The sequence below is a fragment of the Myotis nattereri genome (assembly GCF_964212035.1).
Source record: "Myotis nattereri genome assembly, chromosome: 2".
NCBI lineage: Eukaryota > Metazoa > Chordata > Mammalia > Chiroptera > Vespertilionidae > Myotis > Myotis nattereri.
The window spans coordinates 196752461-196767985 of record NC_138076.1 but is presented as its reverse complement, the minus strand read 5'-3'; the positions used below and the strand labels follow the sequence as shown (position 1 = coordinate 196767985).

Genomic DNA, 15525 nt, shown 5'->3' with positions numbered 1-15525 from the left:
GGGGTTTTCAACCTGTGGGTTGCGACCCCTTCACAAGGGTCGCCTAAGACCATCGGAAAACACATATATAATTACATATTGTTTTTGTGGTTAATCACCGCTTTAATTATGTTCAATTTGTAACAATGAAATTGGGGTCACCACAACATGAGGAACTGTATTAAAGGGTCGCGGCATTAGGAAGGTTGAGAACCACTGGACTAGGTGATCCCACACCCCCTCAAGACCCTTCTCCAAGCCTAGGAGGGATAGTGCCAGTGACCCCAGGCTACTAGGTGGTGACAGTGATGTACCCTGTTACCCTTAACATTCCAACAAGGGGTAGGTTAATTTGATTTATACTGAATATGGTAAAATCCTCACTCATTAACCTGAAATGGGTAATAATTTGGATAGTCATTGTTTATTCCTCAAATCATTTCTTCATAAGTAGGGTAAAGTTTCATAACACAGTTATGATCATAAAGATGATTAAAACATTTTTAAAAGATTTCAACTAAACTTACATGAAGCAACTACAGGGCGTCCCAAAACAATGCATACACACTTTAACAGCTCAATTTTGAAAATGAACTGTATTTTAATAAACACTGCCTTTATAATTATTCAAAGTGTCTGTGTACATTTTGGGGGGACACTTATATATATAAGTAATCATCTACTCTTTATAAGTAATTCTGTAATTTGTTTATTTCCTAAAAAGCTCTAATAGATAAGGCGCTGATCTACCTCCGGGGCTATAAGGAAACAACAACAATAATCATGACAGCACATATTTATTAAAGCTATGACATCTTTTCTATACAATTGTGATGTGAAGAATCAAAAACTTAAAAGCAATTTTTAAGAAATTACATTATTGGATTTTTGGTAAAAAAAAAAAAAAAAGCATCCATTACAAGAAGGCCCCAGTACCTGTATGTAAAATGGTGAGTCTTGAACTGTGTTGTGAAGTCTATTTTGAGCTAAGGTTGAAGGGAAACTAGAAATGGAAGGACACTCTCCCTCAGGGGACACTGATGCATTTCATTTGATGAACTTCTAGAAAGAACAAACTGGGTGGGGAAAGGAAAAACTACTTGCTATTCTAGAAGGCTTAATCTGGGGCATCTCACTTGGATTTCCTTCCATCCCCCAATTTTCACTAAATATTGTTAAAAAAACTGAAATTTGAAAAGCGGAAACAAAATGGGATTTTCAAGCCATGTCTACCTGATTGTCAATCTGCTTTTACCCACAAATGCGTTCTTGTGATCATTCATAATTTTAATCTTCAGAATATTTATGACAAATATTTGTGACATAATGTAATGTTTTGAGATTATCATCACAATTGGTTTACCTGTTTCTATGTCCAGGTGCATATTAAATTAAAATAAGTTAATCCCTTGGGTTTTACAAGTGGATTAACAAGACAATGAAATACATTTAGGTTTAAGTGACATCATTTTGGTAAACTACTAAGGTATTTTAACTTCTAACATACTGTATTGATGCATTTTATACAATTAAAGTCTTCTCTTTCCTTTAAGATCTGTCATTTTTTATAGATGACTTTTCCTTTAGCTATAACGTACTCGATTAATTCGTTATGGCCTCCAAACTGGTAAATCAAATGCTCCCATCTAGAAAGAAATCAAACATTACTTCAATACATACAAGTCAAAATTATCACTATCCTTAAATGCTAATTTAAAAATACATTTTCTAAAAATTTCTTTATACCTAGTCATTGATATTTGGGCTTTAAAAAATGGCATATTACTTACTAACTAGCCTATGATAAATCAAATAATGTTTAATAATACCATTTAAGTATTTGAACTTAAAATATTTTACTTAAGTAATGCACAAATGGTAACAACATCAACATTGTTTTCAGGAGAGAGAGTGGCCATGGCTGGCGTGGCTCAGGTGGTTGGAGTGTGGTCCTGTATGCCAAAAGTTGGCTGGTTCAATTCCTGGTCAGGGCACATACCCAGTTTGCAGGTTAGATCCCCATTCAGGTTATGTACAGGAGGTGGCCGATCAATGCTTCTCTCTCTCTCTCTGTCTCTCTCTCATTCTCTTTCCAAAAAAGTAATAATAATAAACTTTTTTAAGAAAAAAAAATGAGGGTGATTTATGACCACAGAGAGTAGAATTACAGAGCCACTCTCTTCTGTTGAAGGTGAGGTCCAAGAGCTGGGATAGGCTCACTAGAAGTGAAGGACCGAAGATTTAGAACAAGAAGACTCAAACTGTCACGTGGGAGACCCAGAGGGCAGCAGACTGCGGGTGAGTAATTAGAAACCAGGACAGGAACACTGACGCGAGGATTTGGGGACCCAGAATCAGGGTGACAAGCTGAAGTTGGGACCTGTGCGGCCCAGTGTAAGCAGAAGGTCAGAAGCCAAACAGAAAAACAAAAACATATGCCAGAGGACACAAGTCCAAAGTCCAGGTAGAAGGGCAGAAGCCTGGAGATCTATGAAAGATCTAAGGTGGATGAAGAGACCGGAAAACGGAGTCTACCCCGCGGTTTAGGACTTGTAGAGGGACTTCGTTGTAAAAGGATGAAGATGGACGGGACTGGGTAGCTTCTGAGCCTACACTAATAGAGCCTGACACTAATAATTCATGGAAAAGGGTTTTAAACCAGGTCTATATCCCACAAGAGGCTTAAAACAGCTTACTTGGGGATTCACTCACCTGGATGAATTGATGATAATGAGATCTCCCTGTTTGCCAACTTCCAAAGATCCATGTGTGTGAGATTTTCCCAGTGCATAAGCGGCATTGATGGTGGCTGCGGCCAAGGCCTCGGGCATGGACATTCTCATGTTTACACAGGCCAGATGCATGACCATTGGCTGAGATGGAAGAGAAAAGCATCAGAGGAAAGTAACAAGAGGGCAACTGCTACCTGGGACATTTCTCCAACACAGCACAACAAATAATGGTGATTAAATGTGTAGGTGGGAATGGCTTGATTGATATGGGAACATTTAAACTTACACATAAAGGTTCTTATGCTTTAGAAAAAAAATCCTTTATTATCAAGATTACCCCCATGTGTATTTAATAGTTATTTACAACTTTTCAAGACCACTTAGTGTAGAAAATAAAGCTCCCCTCCATGCTTACTCACTAAAACTTCTTTGAGCTTATTCTATTCTCCAAGGGAAAAAATGGCTTATTATAAAATCACAATGCCCAAGGCTACCAGAAAAAAATGCAAACGGCGTTTTCTCTTTTCTCTCTGCAGAAAAATCCAATTACACTACTATCTATATCTTTTTTTCTTGTTACACAGGAAAATATTTTTTGATGTTTGATACATTTTAAAAGAAGTATTTTAAAATAATTTATATGCTTGGTAGAAGTTTGATACTCTGCTCTGAAAGGCATATTGAAAATAATTACCATTGAAAAGCAATAGGCATTAGGGTTGAAGTCACTGCCCAAAGCAACTATTACTCCTTCATCTAACATCTTCCTGGCCCGAGGTTGCTTCAGCCTAAGGGAGGGGGAAAAAGATGTCAGTATCCAGAATGGGAGCTTTTGCAGAATAGATGTTCCAAATGGAAGGAGACTTAGGATATCCAACCCTTATTTCTTCTGGGAGAAGAAACAGAAACTCAAGATTAAGTGATTATTGATTGATATTTCCTGATTGTAGTCTACATTAATGTGTGTGTATATGATCATAATAAGTTTCAGGAAAGCACTGAAATCGTTCTTTCTTCTCTCTTATAACCATTACTCAAAGCCTTGTTTTTCAATCCCTAAGACAGCATTTTTCAACCTTTGCACAATTCATTTCTTGGGCTGGATAATTCTTTGTTGTGGAGTTGTCCTGTGCATTGTAGGATGTGTAGCAGAATCACTGGCTTCTATTCATCAGAGGTCAGTAGCACCACTTAGTTGTAACAAACAAAAAATGTCTCCAGACATTGACAAATGTCCCCTGAGGGGCAAAAATCACTCCAGGTCGATAACCACTGTGCTAAGGCCATACCTGCTGAATCACCGCCTTGAAAACTAGGTGTCCCAACCTCACAGAAAGCACCTGGTTGTAAGAGGATAAAACGTCTCTTGAATGCCGGCCTCCCTGACCACAAACTTGTGGTCGTTATGCAGGTGGCACAAAGGAAAGGGTCAGAAGGGTCTCAGATTTGGTAGAGTTAGAGCAATAGCAGTTACACAAGATGGACTAAATGTATTCAATCCACAGAGGGCACACAGCACAGTTCCTGGAGAGATTTTTACAGAATAGACATCTCTTCTTTCCTCTCACCCCCAGGATTTATGAGGATTCTGGTACACAATTGTGCACCCACACTCAACTTCTCAGAAAACAGCTCATGCAGATTCTGAATACTGTTAAGTATCCTTAATATCTTATGCATGTTTTTGTTTGTTTTGTTAGAGAGGAGGGGGGGGGGGAGAGAGAGAGAGAGAGAGAAAGAGAGAGAGAGAGAGAGAAAGAGAGAGAGAGAGAGAGAGAAGAGAAAACATCAATTAGTTGCCTCCCATAAGCACCCTGACCAGGGATCAAGTCTGCAACCTTTGGGTATATGGGACAACACTCCAAGCATCTAAGCCACCCAGTCAAGGCTTATGCATATTTTTTAAAGTATAAAGCTTACTTCATTTTTTTCTAATTATAAAGGTAATGCATACTAATTTTTCTTTAAATTAGAAACTCCAAAACTAGTTAAAAGAAAAGAAAAAGAAAGAGCCACCATCCTCAACACGCCCACCACTGAAGGTCAATTTAGTTCTGAGCTCCTTCCTCAGGAGAATTCATTTCTGAACATCATTCCAGAATTGGCACCTTTCATGAGCTAAGTTTTCTTGATCTGCATTAAGGGATTTGGAAGGGCAATGAGATTAATTAGGCATCTTGGAGGTCTGTGTCTCCACAACGTGTACGTGCAGCTCTTGTGTGGGGGTGAGGTCGACCTCACCTGAGCATATAGGCCGTGGTGGGCAGAAGAACCGCCGAGCACCCAGCCGTTGCCATGGCAGCAATGCCTTCGTCACTCACTTCTTCCAGGTGACTGATTGCCCGGGCTCCCAGCTCAGCCCCGAGCTAAGCAGAATGAACAGAGAGAAAAAGATTTAACCAACAGCAACAACAAATTAAAAAAGTGCCATGAAACTGCTTTTCCTGCCAAGATAAACAGCACTCTCTTATGAAGATTTCCTGTCTACTACCTTTCACAAGCACAAGCCCCAAAATGGATAAAAGGTTTGTGATGGACATTCATTTGAAAAGTAGCTAGTGTGGCCGAAACCGGTTTGGCTCAGTGGATAGAGCGTCGGCCTGTGGACTGAAGGGTCCCAGGTTCGGTTCCGGTCAAGGGCATGTACCTGGGTTGCGGGCATATCCCCAGTGGGAGATGTGCAGGAGGCAGCTGATCGATGTTTCTCTCTCATCGATGTTTCTAGCTCTCTGTCTCTCTCCCTTCCTCTCTGTGGAATATCAATAAAATATATTAAAAAAAAAAAAAAAGAAAAGAAAAATAGCTAGTGTGCTGCTTTAACAACTATTTGTCGACACAAATGCTTACTGACATTCTTCAGACATTTGCTAAAAAAGAAAATGTTATGGAACTTATGAATCAGAATAATACACTGAGTAATATTGATAACAAAATCTATTATAGCATCATAAAATCACAATAAAAATCTATCTTGGAATGCCATTGTTCTCAGTGAAAGCAGATAATCAGTTAAGAAAACAAACTTTAAAAATGTGGATCATGTGTGTAATTTGAGAATACTCCTTGAGCTTGAGTTCTCTCCAGATGGAAAGTTTGGCTACATTGTTAGAAAAAAACCAACAAGAGGCAATGCTATGAGGATCATGGAACCACTAACGTGGATTTCTTCTCATCTCGACAATTTTACTCTCTCTCTCTCTCCCTCTCTCTGCCCAGGATGAAAAGTGGTATGTTAAGAAGACATATTCCAAGGAAAGGAGAGAAGACAATATTTGACGTTGCACTGCGGCCCAGGGCAGCTGCAGTCCCCGCAACACCAGGGCAGGGAAGGCCCCTCATCAGCAGCTGGCTCAGGTCTAAGAGCGTCTGGACCACAGGACAGACTATGCTCCCCAGAAGAGTTCCTTTCTGACCTTGGAATCAGCCTCACTTTTCCAAACTTGATTTGCTCATCCCGGGTGTTGACCTCTATTGATTTAATTCACCAGTCACTCTCTACGGCCAAAGGTATCTTGTTGACCACCCCTTCCAGGTGTCACTTAACAAATATCCAACAACTATTTACTTAGTAAAGGCCATGGGTATGCCAGGCACTGCGCTAAGCTCCAGGGACAGGGCTGTGTAAGACATGGGTGCAGTCCTGTGTTTGCAGTCCAGCAGGGATCGCAGAGGCAATTTCAACACGGTGGGATACGTGCAGGAGGAGCTGTAACCCACTGCTGGAGAGCTTTGGGGGGGGGGGACCCCAGAGAAGCTGAGGCTAAGATGAAACACGGAAGGGAGTTAGAATTAATTGGACAAGGGGGAGTTCAGATTAGAGAAACAATCTGTGCAGGGCTGGTAGTTTAATGTGGCTGGTCCACCGTAGACAGGGTGAAGGTGGTGAAAAGGGGGAGGAGAGAGAAAGGAAGATGGAGAAGTAAACTAGGGCTGGATCCTGGCAAGCCTGCATATAAGGAGTTTGGAATTCACCTTATGAGCAATGGTAAGCCTTTCGGTCGTTTTAAGCAATAGAGAGGAGGGATAGATACTCTACGAGGATGGATTACAGAAACAGATGCAAGTGGAGGCAAGCTTGGGGACAAGAGCAGTTGTTGCAGGAATCCAGGTGAGAGCTGATGGTGGTTGGACCCAGGCCGTGGGGTGAAGAGATGTGGACCTAGAGATATGCAGGAGGAAATTGGCAGAGCTTGTTGGTTGGTTGAAATGTGATAGGTGAAGGGGAGGGAGGAGTCAAATGATCGGGTTTTTGATTTAGGCAATAGATAATGGTGTCATTCATTGGGGCAGGAACCACAGGGCACAATTTGGAAGTGATTTTAAAAGCTCAAGCAGGACATGTGGTTAAGACACATGTGGGGTATCTACATCTGTATTTATACCCAAGGGAAGTTGTCCATTTAGTGCCTCACCCCACTCAAGAGCTGTCTTATTCACTGATGAATTCTCCGTGCCTTCAACAGTGCCTGGCACACACTAGACACTCAAATATTTGTTGAAAGCATAAATAAATGAATCTGGGTAAGACTTCTAGATTTGAAAATCATGTCCTCGCTATTAATGGTGTGCTTCACTCACGTTCATCTGAATGATGCCACGGAAAACCCTAGGAGCTGCATGTGAAATTAATAGACTCTAGTATGGCTTTCTGTACCAACCAAAATAGGTTGTGGATTTAATCAGTGAGATCACAAAGGTACTTCTTTCCTACTAACATCACCAGCAGGTGATAATAAAAGTAAATTACCAGCCTGGCCGGAGTGGCGTCGCCCTGTGAACCAGGAGGTCACGGTTCAATTCCCGTTCAGGGCACATGCCTGAGTTTCGGACTTGCTCCCCAGTAAGGGGCATGTGGGAGGCAGCCGATCAATGGTTCTCTCCCTCTCCCTTCCCTTCCTCTCTGAAATTTAAAAAACAAAAACAAACAAACAAAACAGCAAAAAAGTAAATTTCTAAGAGAGGTCAGGAATTCCAAGGCTCAACCGGAGCAATCTGCACATTGTTCAAACAAATTTCCCCTCTCCCTATCTTTTCAGAAGGCCCCTCCTGTCTTTGAACAAACTAGGTAAGTTTTCCATAACCTGAGTGTTGACAAAGGAAAAGCCAAAAGTCAACTGTACCTCCGCAGCCTTCATCGGGTGGAGTTCATCCCCATGGAAGTTAATCTGTAACCCTATATCTTTTCCACCTTGAAGAATCCTTCTGGTAGAATCCAGGTCAAAGACACCCTTCTCACAGAACACATCTATATTGTCAACGTGAATCTGCCCATTTCTGCCAAGTTCCTTCAGCTTTGGGAGGTGGTTATTGATGATGTCATCAGCAGCTTCAGTAGCAGTTTTTCCTCTGAGGGAAGAAAAGAACATTTCCATGGGCAAATATATTTTTTTAACTGGAAGAAGGGTTTCTTGGTGCTTGGAGAACCTGAGAAACTGTAGGTAAATAACCTCAAGCCTCAGAAAAGTACAGAAAGAATCAAAGCTATTAACAATTGTGACATGCCTACACAGCAGAGGTATTGATAAAAGACTTCTATATGCTCTGACCCTATTCAAAGAGACTCAAATGGCTCATCCATTCTGGCACACCGGTGTTGCCTTTGGGAATGCCAGCAAGGTCATCTGGCTGAAAAAACAGAATCTACTTTTCAAGGGCACCTAGAGGGCATCCTGAAGGCGTCCCTGCCAACCCAACTGCAGGCCTCTTACCTGGGCCCCAGCTATCACCCTGTCCTTTTCTTCCTCTACACTATTTCTAGAAGCATCTGCCTAAGGCTTCCTGTCTCACCATTTGGGGACATGGAAGAAGAGGCTAGTAGAAAGCCCCAAAATTCTCAATGAGATTCTGGGGTAGTTATATATTAGGAAGGGCTGGGCTTTTGAAGTCAAATACACACAGAGCTCTACCGCTTGCTAGCTACCTAACTCTTTGGACACGTGATTTAGCTGTCCTTTGGCATACTCTGAGTCTCAGGCTTTATCACTGGGCACCAAGACGCAGACCTCAGAGGCTCATTGGCAGATGGAGAAACCTCTAAAACTTTAGTCCCATAATTGGCACATAGAAGCCTCTCATCCAGTGAAAACCATTCAGGTGGGTAGATAGAGGAGATGGCCACTTACATATAATTCTCAAGATAATCGTATAAAATAGGGTGTTATGTAGCTATTTTATAGATTAGTAATTCATGTTCAAAAAGTTAGAAGATGCCTCAAAATCACCCAACTGGAAGTAGTTAAGCTGGATTCAGACCCAGGTCTGCTTCCACTCCAAAGTTTGAGTCTTTTCTACCATGTTACACTGTCCTTTTACAAAAAAAAAAAAAAAAAAAAAAAACCCACAAAAAACAGGCCATCACACACCTTATACTCCATTTGAAAAAAATCTGTTTCTATAGACAGGCTCTTCCCAGAAGTCTTAGGGCAGTTTCAAGCTTTAATAATTTCAGAAATGTAAATGCTAAAGACATACAATAAACGTAACTGGAAATATGAAGTACGTACTTGTGCGTCTTTTCTACATAATTCGTTTTCACTTTTTAATAATAAATTTCAATGTTAATTTCTTTAGTTCCTCTGAAGATGGTAAACACAAAATTACCATGAAAATGTTCTGTTTTAGAGTTCCCGAAACGAAATACATTTTATAAAATATATAAATTCTTTTTTTCAAATAATTTTTTGCAAGCCTGTAGCATTCATATAGCTAAGTTGTCAAAACCTAAAACTGCACTGAGACAGTGGAGCAGCTTGTGAATTTCCAAGTCCTGGATTTCTTTGGGATCTTTTAGTTCCGGGACTGCCTTCCGGTCTAGAAATTCCAGGACATAAGATGCAGCAGGAGACAGCCATCCTCATCTCTCTTTTTCAACCCAAGGAGTTGTGAGCATCTCTTCTTCCTTCACCATCAGGGGACTAGCAAAGTGGTGGGTCTGGTGGGGGTCACCTTCCTAGAACCACGTGTGAGATGACTGACTGACCATCAGACTCAGAACACCTTCCCCAAGGACTTCTACAGATCTCTCTGCAAGAGCTAAAGCTGTGAGCCGCCGTGGGGGAAAGCGGCCCCCTCAATGCCCAACCGGGTTAAACGCGGTCCCACCGGCTGCGGTTACTTTGGCACTGAGTGAGCCCCGCAGTACGTGGCCGAGATGCCGATGGCCATCTGCCGCCGGGCGCGCTCGATCACGCGGAGCATCTTGAGCTCGGTCTCCAGGTTGAGGCCGTAGCCGCTCTTGCACTCCACCAGCGTGGTCCCCGCCCGCATCATGCACTGCAGCCGCTGCTGCAAGGAGCTGAGCAGCTCCTCCTCCGAGGCCTGGCGCGTGCGCTCCACGGTGAAGTTGATCCCTCCTCCGGCCTGGTGGATTTCCATGTATGTGGCTCCTGCCAACTGAACACAACGCTCAGCTCACCGTTAGGCAGAGCAAATGCAGGGAGGTTGTAGGCAGGTCTGCAGAACCTACCTGCGGGGGGAGGGGGGGGGCAGGAGGGGGGGTATTCAAAAACGATTCACAATCTCTATGCTAGTAGTAACTAGCCAATCAGAAAAGGGGTGGGGGCAGGCAATTCCCAGGGAAATACTGGGATGGCAGAGATGGGAGATGTGGTGGAGACTTCTGGTCTCAGGGCAGCGGCAATTTACTACCCGGTACAAAAGTATTTCAGTTTTTTAACAATCCAATCTACCCAGTGTATACCAGTTAAATCTCTGCCCATGTCTCAGCACCTTTAAGGAAACAAAGGCCCCAAGGGGAAGGCCCCACTGCAGCCATTCAAATCTCCACCAAAGAGACCTCAGTATTTGGCCACAAGAGTTTGGGACCTGACCTCTGTGGCTCAAGCAAATGAAGAGGCTCTTTGTGGGATCCCACTGGGCTCCTGTTACTCTGGGCAGCAGGAGTGGGGTGCAAACGCAGTCTGCCTGCCGGGGGTCTCCGCCATGTTCATCTGGGTTCTGCCATGGTGAGCAGGTGAAGGCAATGGACACCCTTCCCTCTGTGGGCCCCACTTTCCACGTCTATGCAATGAGAGAACTGGATTGCAAAGCTCTAAGGTTGCTTTTTAGAAACCTGGCTCTGAAAAGTTGGCTCTGAAATCCTGTGATTTAATAAAGAAGTCTTAAAAGCAGCTCTAGTGTGTTGAGGAAGGTACACAATATCTGAGAATTTTTTCTTTTCCTAAACAATGCAATTTAGCTGTTAGTATACAGACTTTCTCAGAAACAAAGTGAAGAAAAGGTATGGAGAAAACTCAAGTGGGTATCACCAAAAGGAAAAAGCCAACCTGGAAAGGCTACATACTGTATAATTCCAACTATATGACATTCTGGGAAAAGCAAAAGCATGGAAACAGTATAAAGATTGGTGGTTGCCAGGGGTGGGTGGAAGAAAGGAATGAACAGGCAGGGTGCAGAGGATTTTGAGGGCAGTGTAACTACTTTGTATGATCCCATAATTGTGGGTACATGTCACTGTACATTTGTCCAAACCCAAGGTAATGTAAACTATGGACTCTGGGTGATAATGTGTGTCAATGTAGGTTCACCCATTGTAGCAAATGTACCACTCTGCTGGAGGATGTTGAAAATGGGGAAGACTGGGGCAGTGGGTGGATGGTATGCGGAAAATTTCTGTAGCTTCCACTCAGTCTTGCTGTGAACCTAAAACTGCTCTAAAAGCTAAATTCTGCTAAAAACAAACAACGTAAAATTGGCTCCAACTAGCGATTTGAGGGTCTACATCTTATTAATGACTGATATTTTTATGTTTCTTAATAAATCTCATTTTTTTCTGGAAAAAATGAGAACAACATGAGACGTATTTTATTTTTGTTATGAGCAATATATTTTTCCTGGTTTGACCCTAATGAATGGTGATTTTCAAATTGTTTCCTGGAGCCTTTTCAAAGGCTCCCAGAGCTGGTGGGATGGGTTGGGGGAAGGAAAAGAGAGGAGAAATTAGTGAGCAAGGCAGCTCAGCGCTGTTAGAATGAAGATTCTACAGTTAAAATTTTTTGAAAACTGTTATACTTAGAGCGATTGTTATCCCTGTGCATAGTATAAAGATTTGGGACAGTTATAAAATAGTTAGTTTTGTTCTAATTTATTTTCCATAGTCCAGGCCAGTAAAAATATCCTTAAAAAGACACATAAGCAAAGACACAATGTCAAATCTATGTTGCAAAGCCTGACAGCCCACAGACTCTTTAGAAAAAGACTTGTCTGTTTGTTTATGCTTCATTTTGATTTGCAATCATTCATTGCAATTACCTTCATTGCAAACTCGTGAACTCTCTCACCAGCCCATACTGGATGTGTGTGTGCATCCACCAAACCTGTAATCAAGAAATCAAATCATTTTTAAAGTTAAGAATCAGAAAGCCCTTAGGTAGCAGGCCCAATACACATCCTGCTCTTTGGAAAGCATGAGGGTGGTCAGCCATCTTGGAGGGGGTGGAAGAGGAAGAATTTGTCTTTTAGAGGCCAGCTCTAAAAGAGGAGGGTGACTCAACAAGATGAAAATATTCCTTTAAAAAAAATACAGCTCCTTTTGCCCATTAAGCTCATGCTCACCAAGCGAGCTTTTGAAATAGGATGTCAACCCTGAGTTGAGCAAAACCAATGATCATATCACCAAGGTGATAGTCTGGGTGTGAAAACAGAATCATACAATCCCTACTGTCAACCTTGAGAAAGAAAAATATGAAATCAGAAAGATAAACCTTTCTTCAAGAAAGAAATATATTTTAATTAAAGAGAAACTATAAAGCAATCACTTGGGACTTTTGTTTACCCTGGTACAATTCAGAAAAGGGTGTCTTTCCAGGTTATGTAAAATACCTAACAGATCAAGTGACTGATGAGTGGGTTCTGATTTGGAGTAAAATAAAAAGTCCTTATTCAGATCACTTTCTATTGTATTCTGTGCTTTCTCATAAGGTTTCACCCTGGCTTTATCTTCTATCTCCCAAGAGCCAAAAGGTAGAAGCTCTATCAGATATACACAATACAAACTTGAAATGGATAAATATTAGCTTCTAAGTTTGCACAGAACTCAGAGTTTGTGAAACTTGTTTCAGATCATTACACAAAGCCACAAAACATAGATCATATAGGAGGGAATGGTAAATAAGCTGATTCTGTTGTCAATCTCCAAAGGTACATCGTCAGTGAAATCTCTAGGGATTTTTCTTTCCTTTTTCCATCTAGAGATGGGTCCTTTGTTGCATATTCTATTCTTATTTAAAGTATATTCTGGTAGTGGAAGTAGCAGTTTCCCCTGTTTGCCCTCCCTACACAACACATTAATAAAATTCTTCTCACAGTTTTTTAACCTAAACACAACACACCTGGTCTCTCTGCATTATGTGAATGGGAAGAAGTGGAATGAATGGATGAGTCCGAGCCCCAGCTTGCCCTTTACCTGTGTAGCAATCAAGGGTAAGATATTTCACCCCTGAACTTCTGTGTTCTAATCTGTAACATGCCCATAATGATCTTACCTTACACGGCAGTTAAAGGATTCAATGTGAAAATGTTTGTAAAGCAGCTAGCCATTTAATAGTAGAAATTAGATAAATTATAATTATTATATTTTAATATCATTGTAGGACCCTCTTTAAAACAAGCTACTACTCTTCTTTTTTATTTTACTAAAACTGAATTCGGGGTTTTACTGAAAAGAGGTTGATACCTGGCAAGATGCATTTCCCAGAACAGTCAATTCTTTCTTCAAACGTTTCTTCAGAAAACTGTTCTTGAATAACATCAGCAGGACCGATGGCTTTTATCAACCCATCCCTGAAGAAAAATCAAGGAATAATTACTAGTGTTTGGGGAACTATTGTGAGAAATCTGACTAATGATTTAAAATATGTTATAGATGTCTCTTGGTGTCAGTCAATATTTACTGTATTTCTTTTTTGAAGTTCTGTCTTTCGGAAAGTGGCTCTAGCCACCTGTAAGGCAAAAGGTCAACTCATGTGTAGCAGAGAATGCTAGTTGTTCTCTGAGACCAATGTTCCCTTTTCTCAAGGTGCTAGATTCCTAAAATTTAGCTGGACACATGATCACCCAGAATAAAGATACATTTCCCAGTCTCTTGGCAACCTGGTGTGGCCATGTGACTAAGTTTAGCCAATAGGATTGCTTTCTCTTCCTCTTTCCTAGTGGAAATATAGACACCATGAGAGATTGAGCAGCCCCCTGGGTTGATGGAGTGCCTGGAGCAAAAGGGTCTTGCACAACAGAGCAAGATAGTGGGGGCCTGAATCCTCAGGACTCCAGATTGTGGCCATCAGCTAGTCTTGGATTCTTACTTTCATGCAATTCCACTAACTGATTTTAACAGATTTTAACAGTAACGCTGGAAATGGTTGGATCCCTTTGTTAATTAGAAACACAGTCCCTAAAAGTTGAACTCTTACACAACCCTAAGCAGCTCAGCTACGAGGTGATACTGACTGACTGCTCTTGCACAAGCCCTGCCACGTAGCTCTCCAATTCAAACTGGCGTCCAACCCTTATTCCCACCCCAGGCCCACCCTCCCAAACTGGCTATTCTGTTATTCATTTCTAGCAGGAAGTGCAGAAGGTTTAAGGAAAATAATTGAAAATGCCCTTGTTTTCTGGTGGCTGAACGGTAATTTCCTATTACCCCAAACCATCACCATCTAAACCAGCAGTTCTCAACCTGTGGGTCGCGACCCCTTTGGGGGTCCAATGACCCTTTCACAAGGGTCACCTAAGACCATCCTTCATATCAGATATTTACATTACAATGCATAACAGTAGCAACATTACAGTTATGAAGTAGCAACGAAAGTGATTTTATGGTTGGGTCACAGCATGAGGAACCGTATTTAAAGGGCCAGAAGGTTAAGAACCACTGAAACGTTTGCCTAACATTTGCCGTATAGTTTCCAAGCTTTAGTGCAAAGAAGAAAGGAGTGGAAGAGGTATTTATAAAAATTCAGGTCTCAGAACTCCACTCACGGAGATGCTGGGAATGAAAAGAAAAAATGGATTTGGAGATGAAGGTAGGGGGGAGGTGGCCGGTCTGAAATCTGTCTTCTTATTTATTTATTTATTTACTTACTTACTTACTTATTTAATCTCAGGCCATCTGACGCAGGTGGCCCCTTGGCCACACTTCAAGAAGCCCTGGAAAGAGCCCCAACCCCTTCTGATTGCTGGACAATGATATTTTATCAGCAGAGGCGTCCCAGTGCCATGTGCAGCTTGAGTGCCGTTTTTTTCCACCGAATGACAACCCGAGACCGTCAAACCTGTTAGCAACAGGCTCCTAAAAGGCAGTCCAGCCAATGTCTCGCCGGGTTCGGGAAAGCTTTTACCCGGTTTCCCTCCACAGCGCACACCTTCTAGAAAAAGCGGCCAGCTAGGACCCGTCGGACGGGTCCCTCCAACCCGCAGCCACTTACGTGCCCACCACCAGGCTGGCGCCCTCCAGCACCGCCAGGCTGCGCAGCGCGTCCCGCGCCAGGAAGCGCTCCCCGCGGGCGCACACCAGCACCACCTGCCGCGCGTTCTCCAGCAGGAGGCGGTGGTCGCCCGCCATGTCGCCGCGCGCCGCGGCTCGCGAGACGGTCAGCAGGCAGTGGCCGCGGGAGGGACAGCGGAGGAGGGTGCAGGCCCGCAGGCGGCGCCGCCCGCCGGGCGGGAGGGTGGAGCAGGGGCGGGCGCTCGCAGCCCTTCCAAACCCAGGACGAACGCGCGCTTCCCCCACTCGCCCAAACCTTGGCGATGGCAATAATAGTACCAATGATCAGAATGTTGATTAATAGTCAATGGTATA

At 42.6% G+C, this 15525-nt stretch overlaps 1 protein-coding gene across 1 annotated transcript; it reads right to left on the bottom strand.

Moving 5' to 3' along the window:
• Positions 1-759: 759 nt before the first annotated feature.
• On the bottom strand, positions 760-15288 carry AMDHD1 (amidohydrolase domain containing 1; the record flags this gene model as incomplete). The annotated part of the gene is made up of 9 exons (XM_081115329.1): positions 760-1625; positions 2692-2852; positions 3406-3499; positions 4953-5077; positions 7832-8057; positions 9826-10103; positions 11982-12046; positions 13405-13511; positions 15152-15288. The coding sequence occupies 9 exons, from the start codon at positions 15286-15288 to the stop codon at positions 1538-1540; spliced, it is 1281 nt and encodes a 426-aa protein (XP_080971455.1). The 3' UTR covers positions 760-1537.
• Positions 15289-15525: the final 237 nt, after the last annotated feature.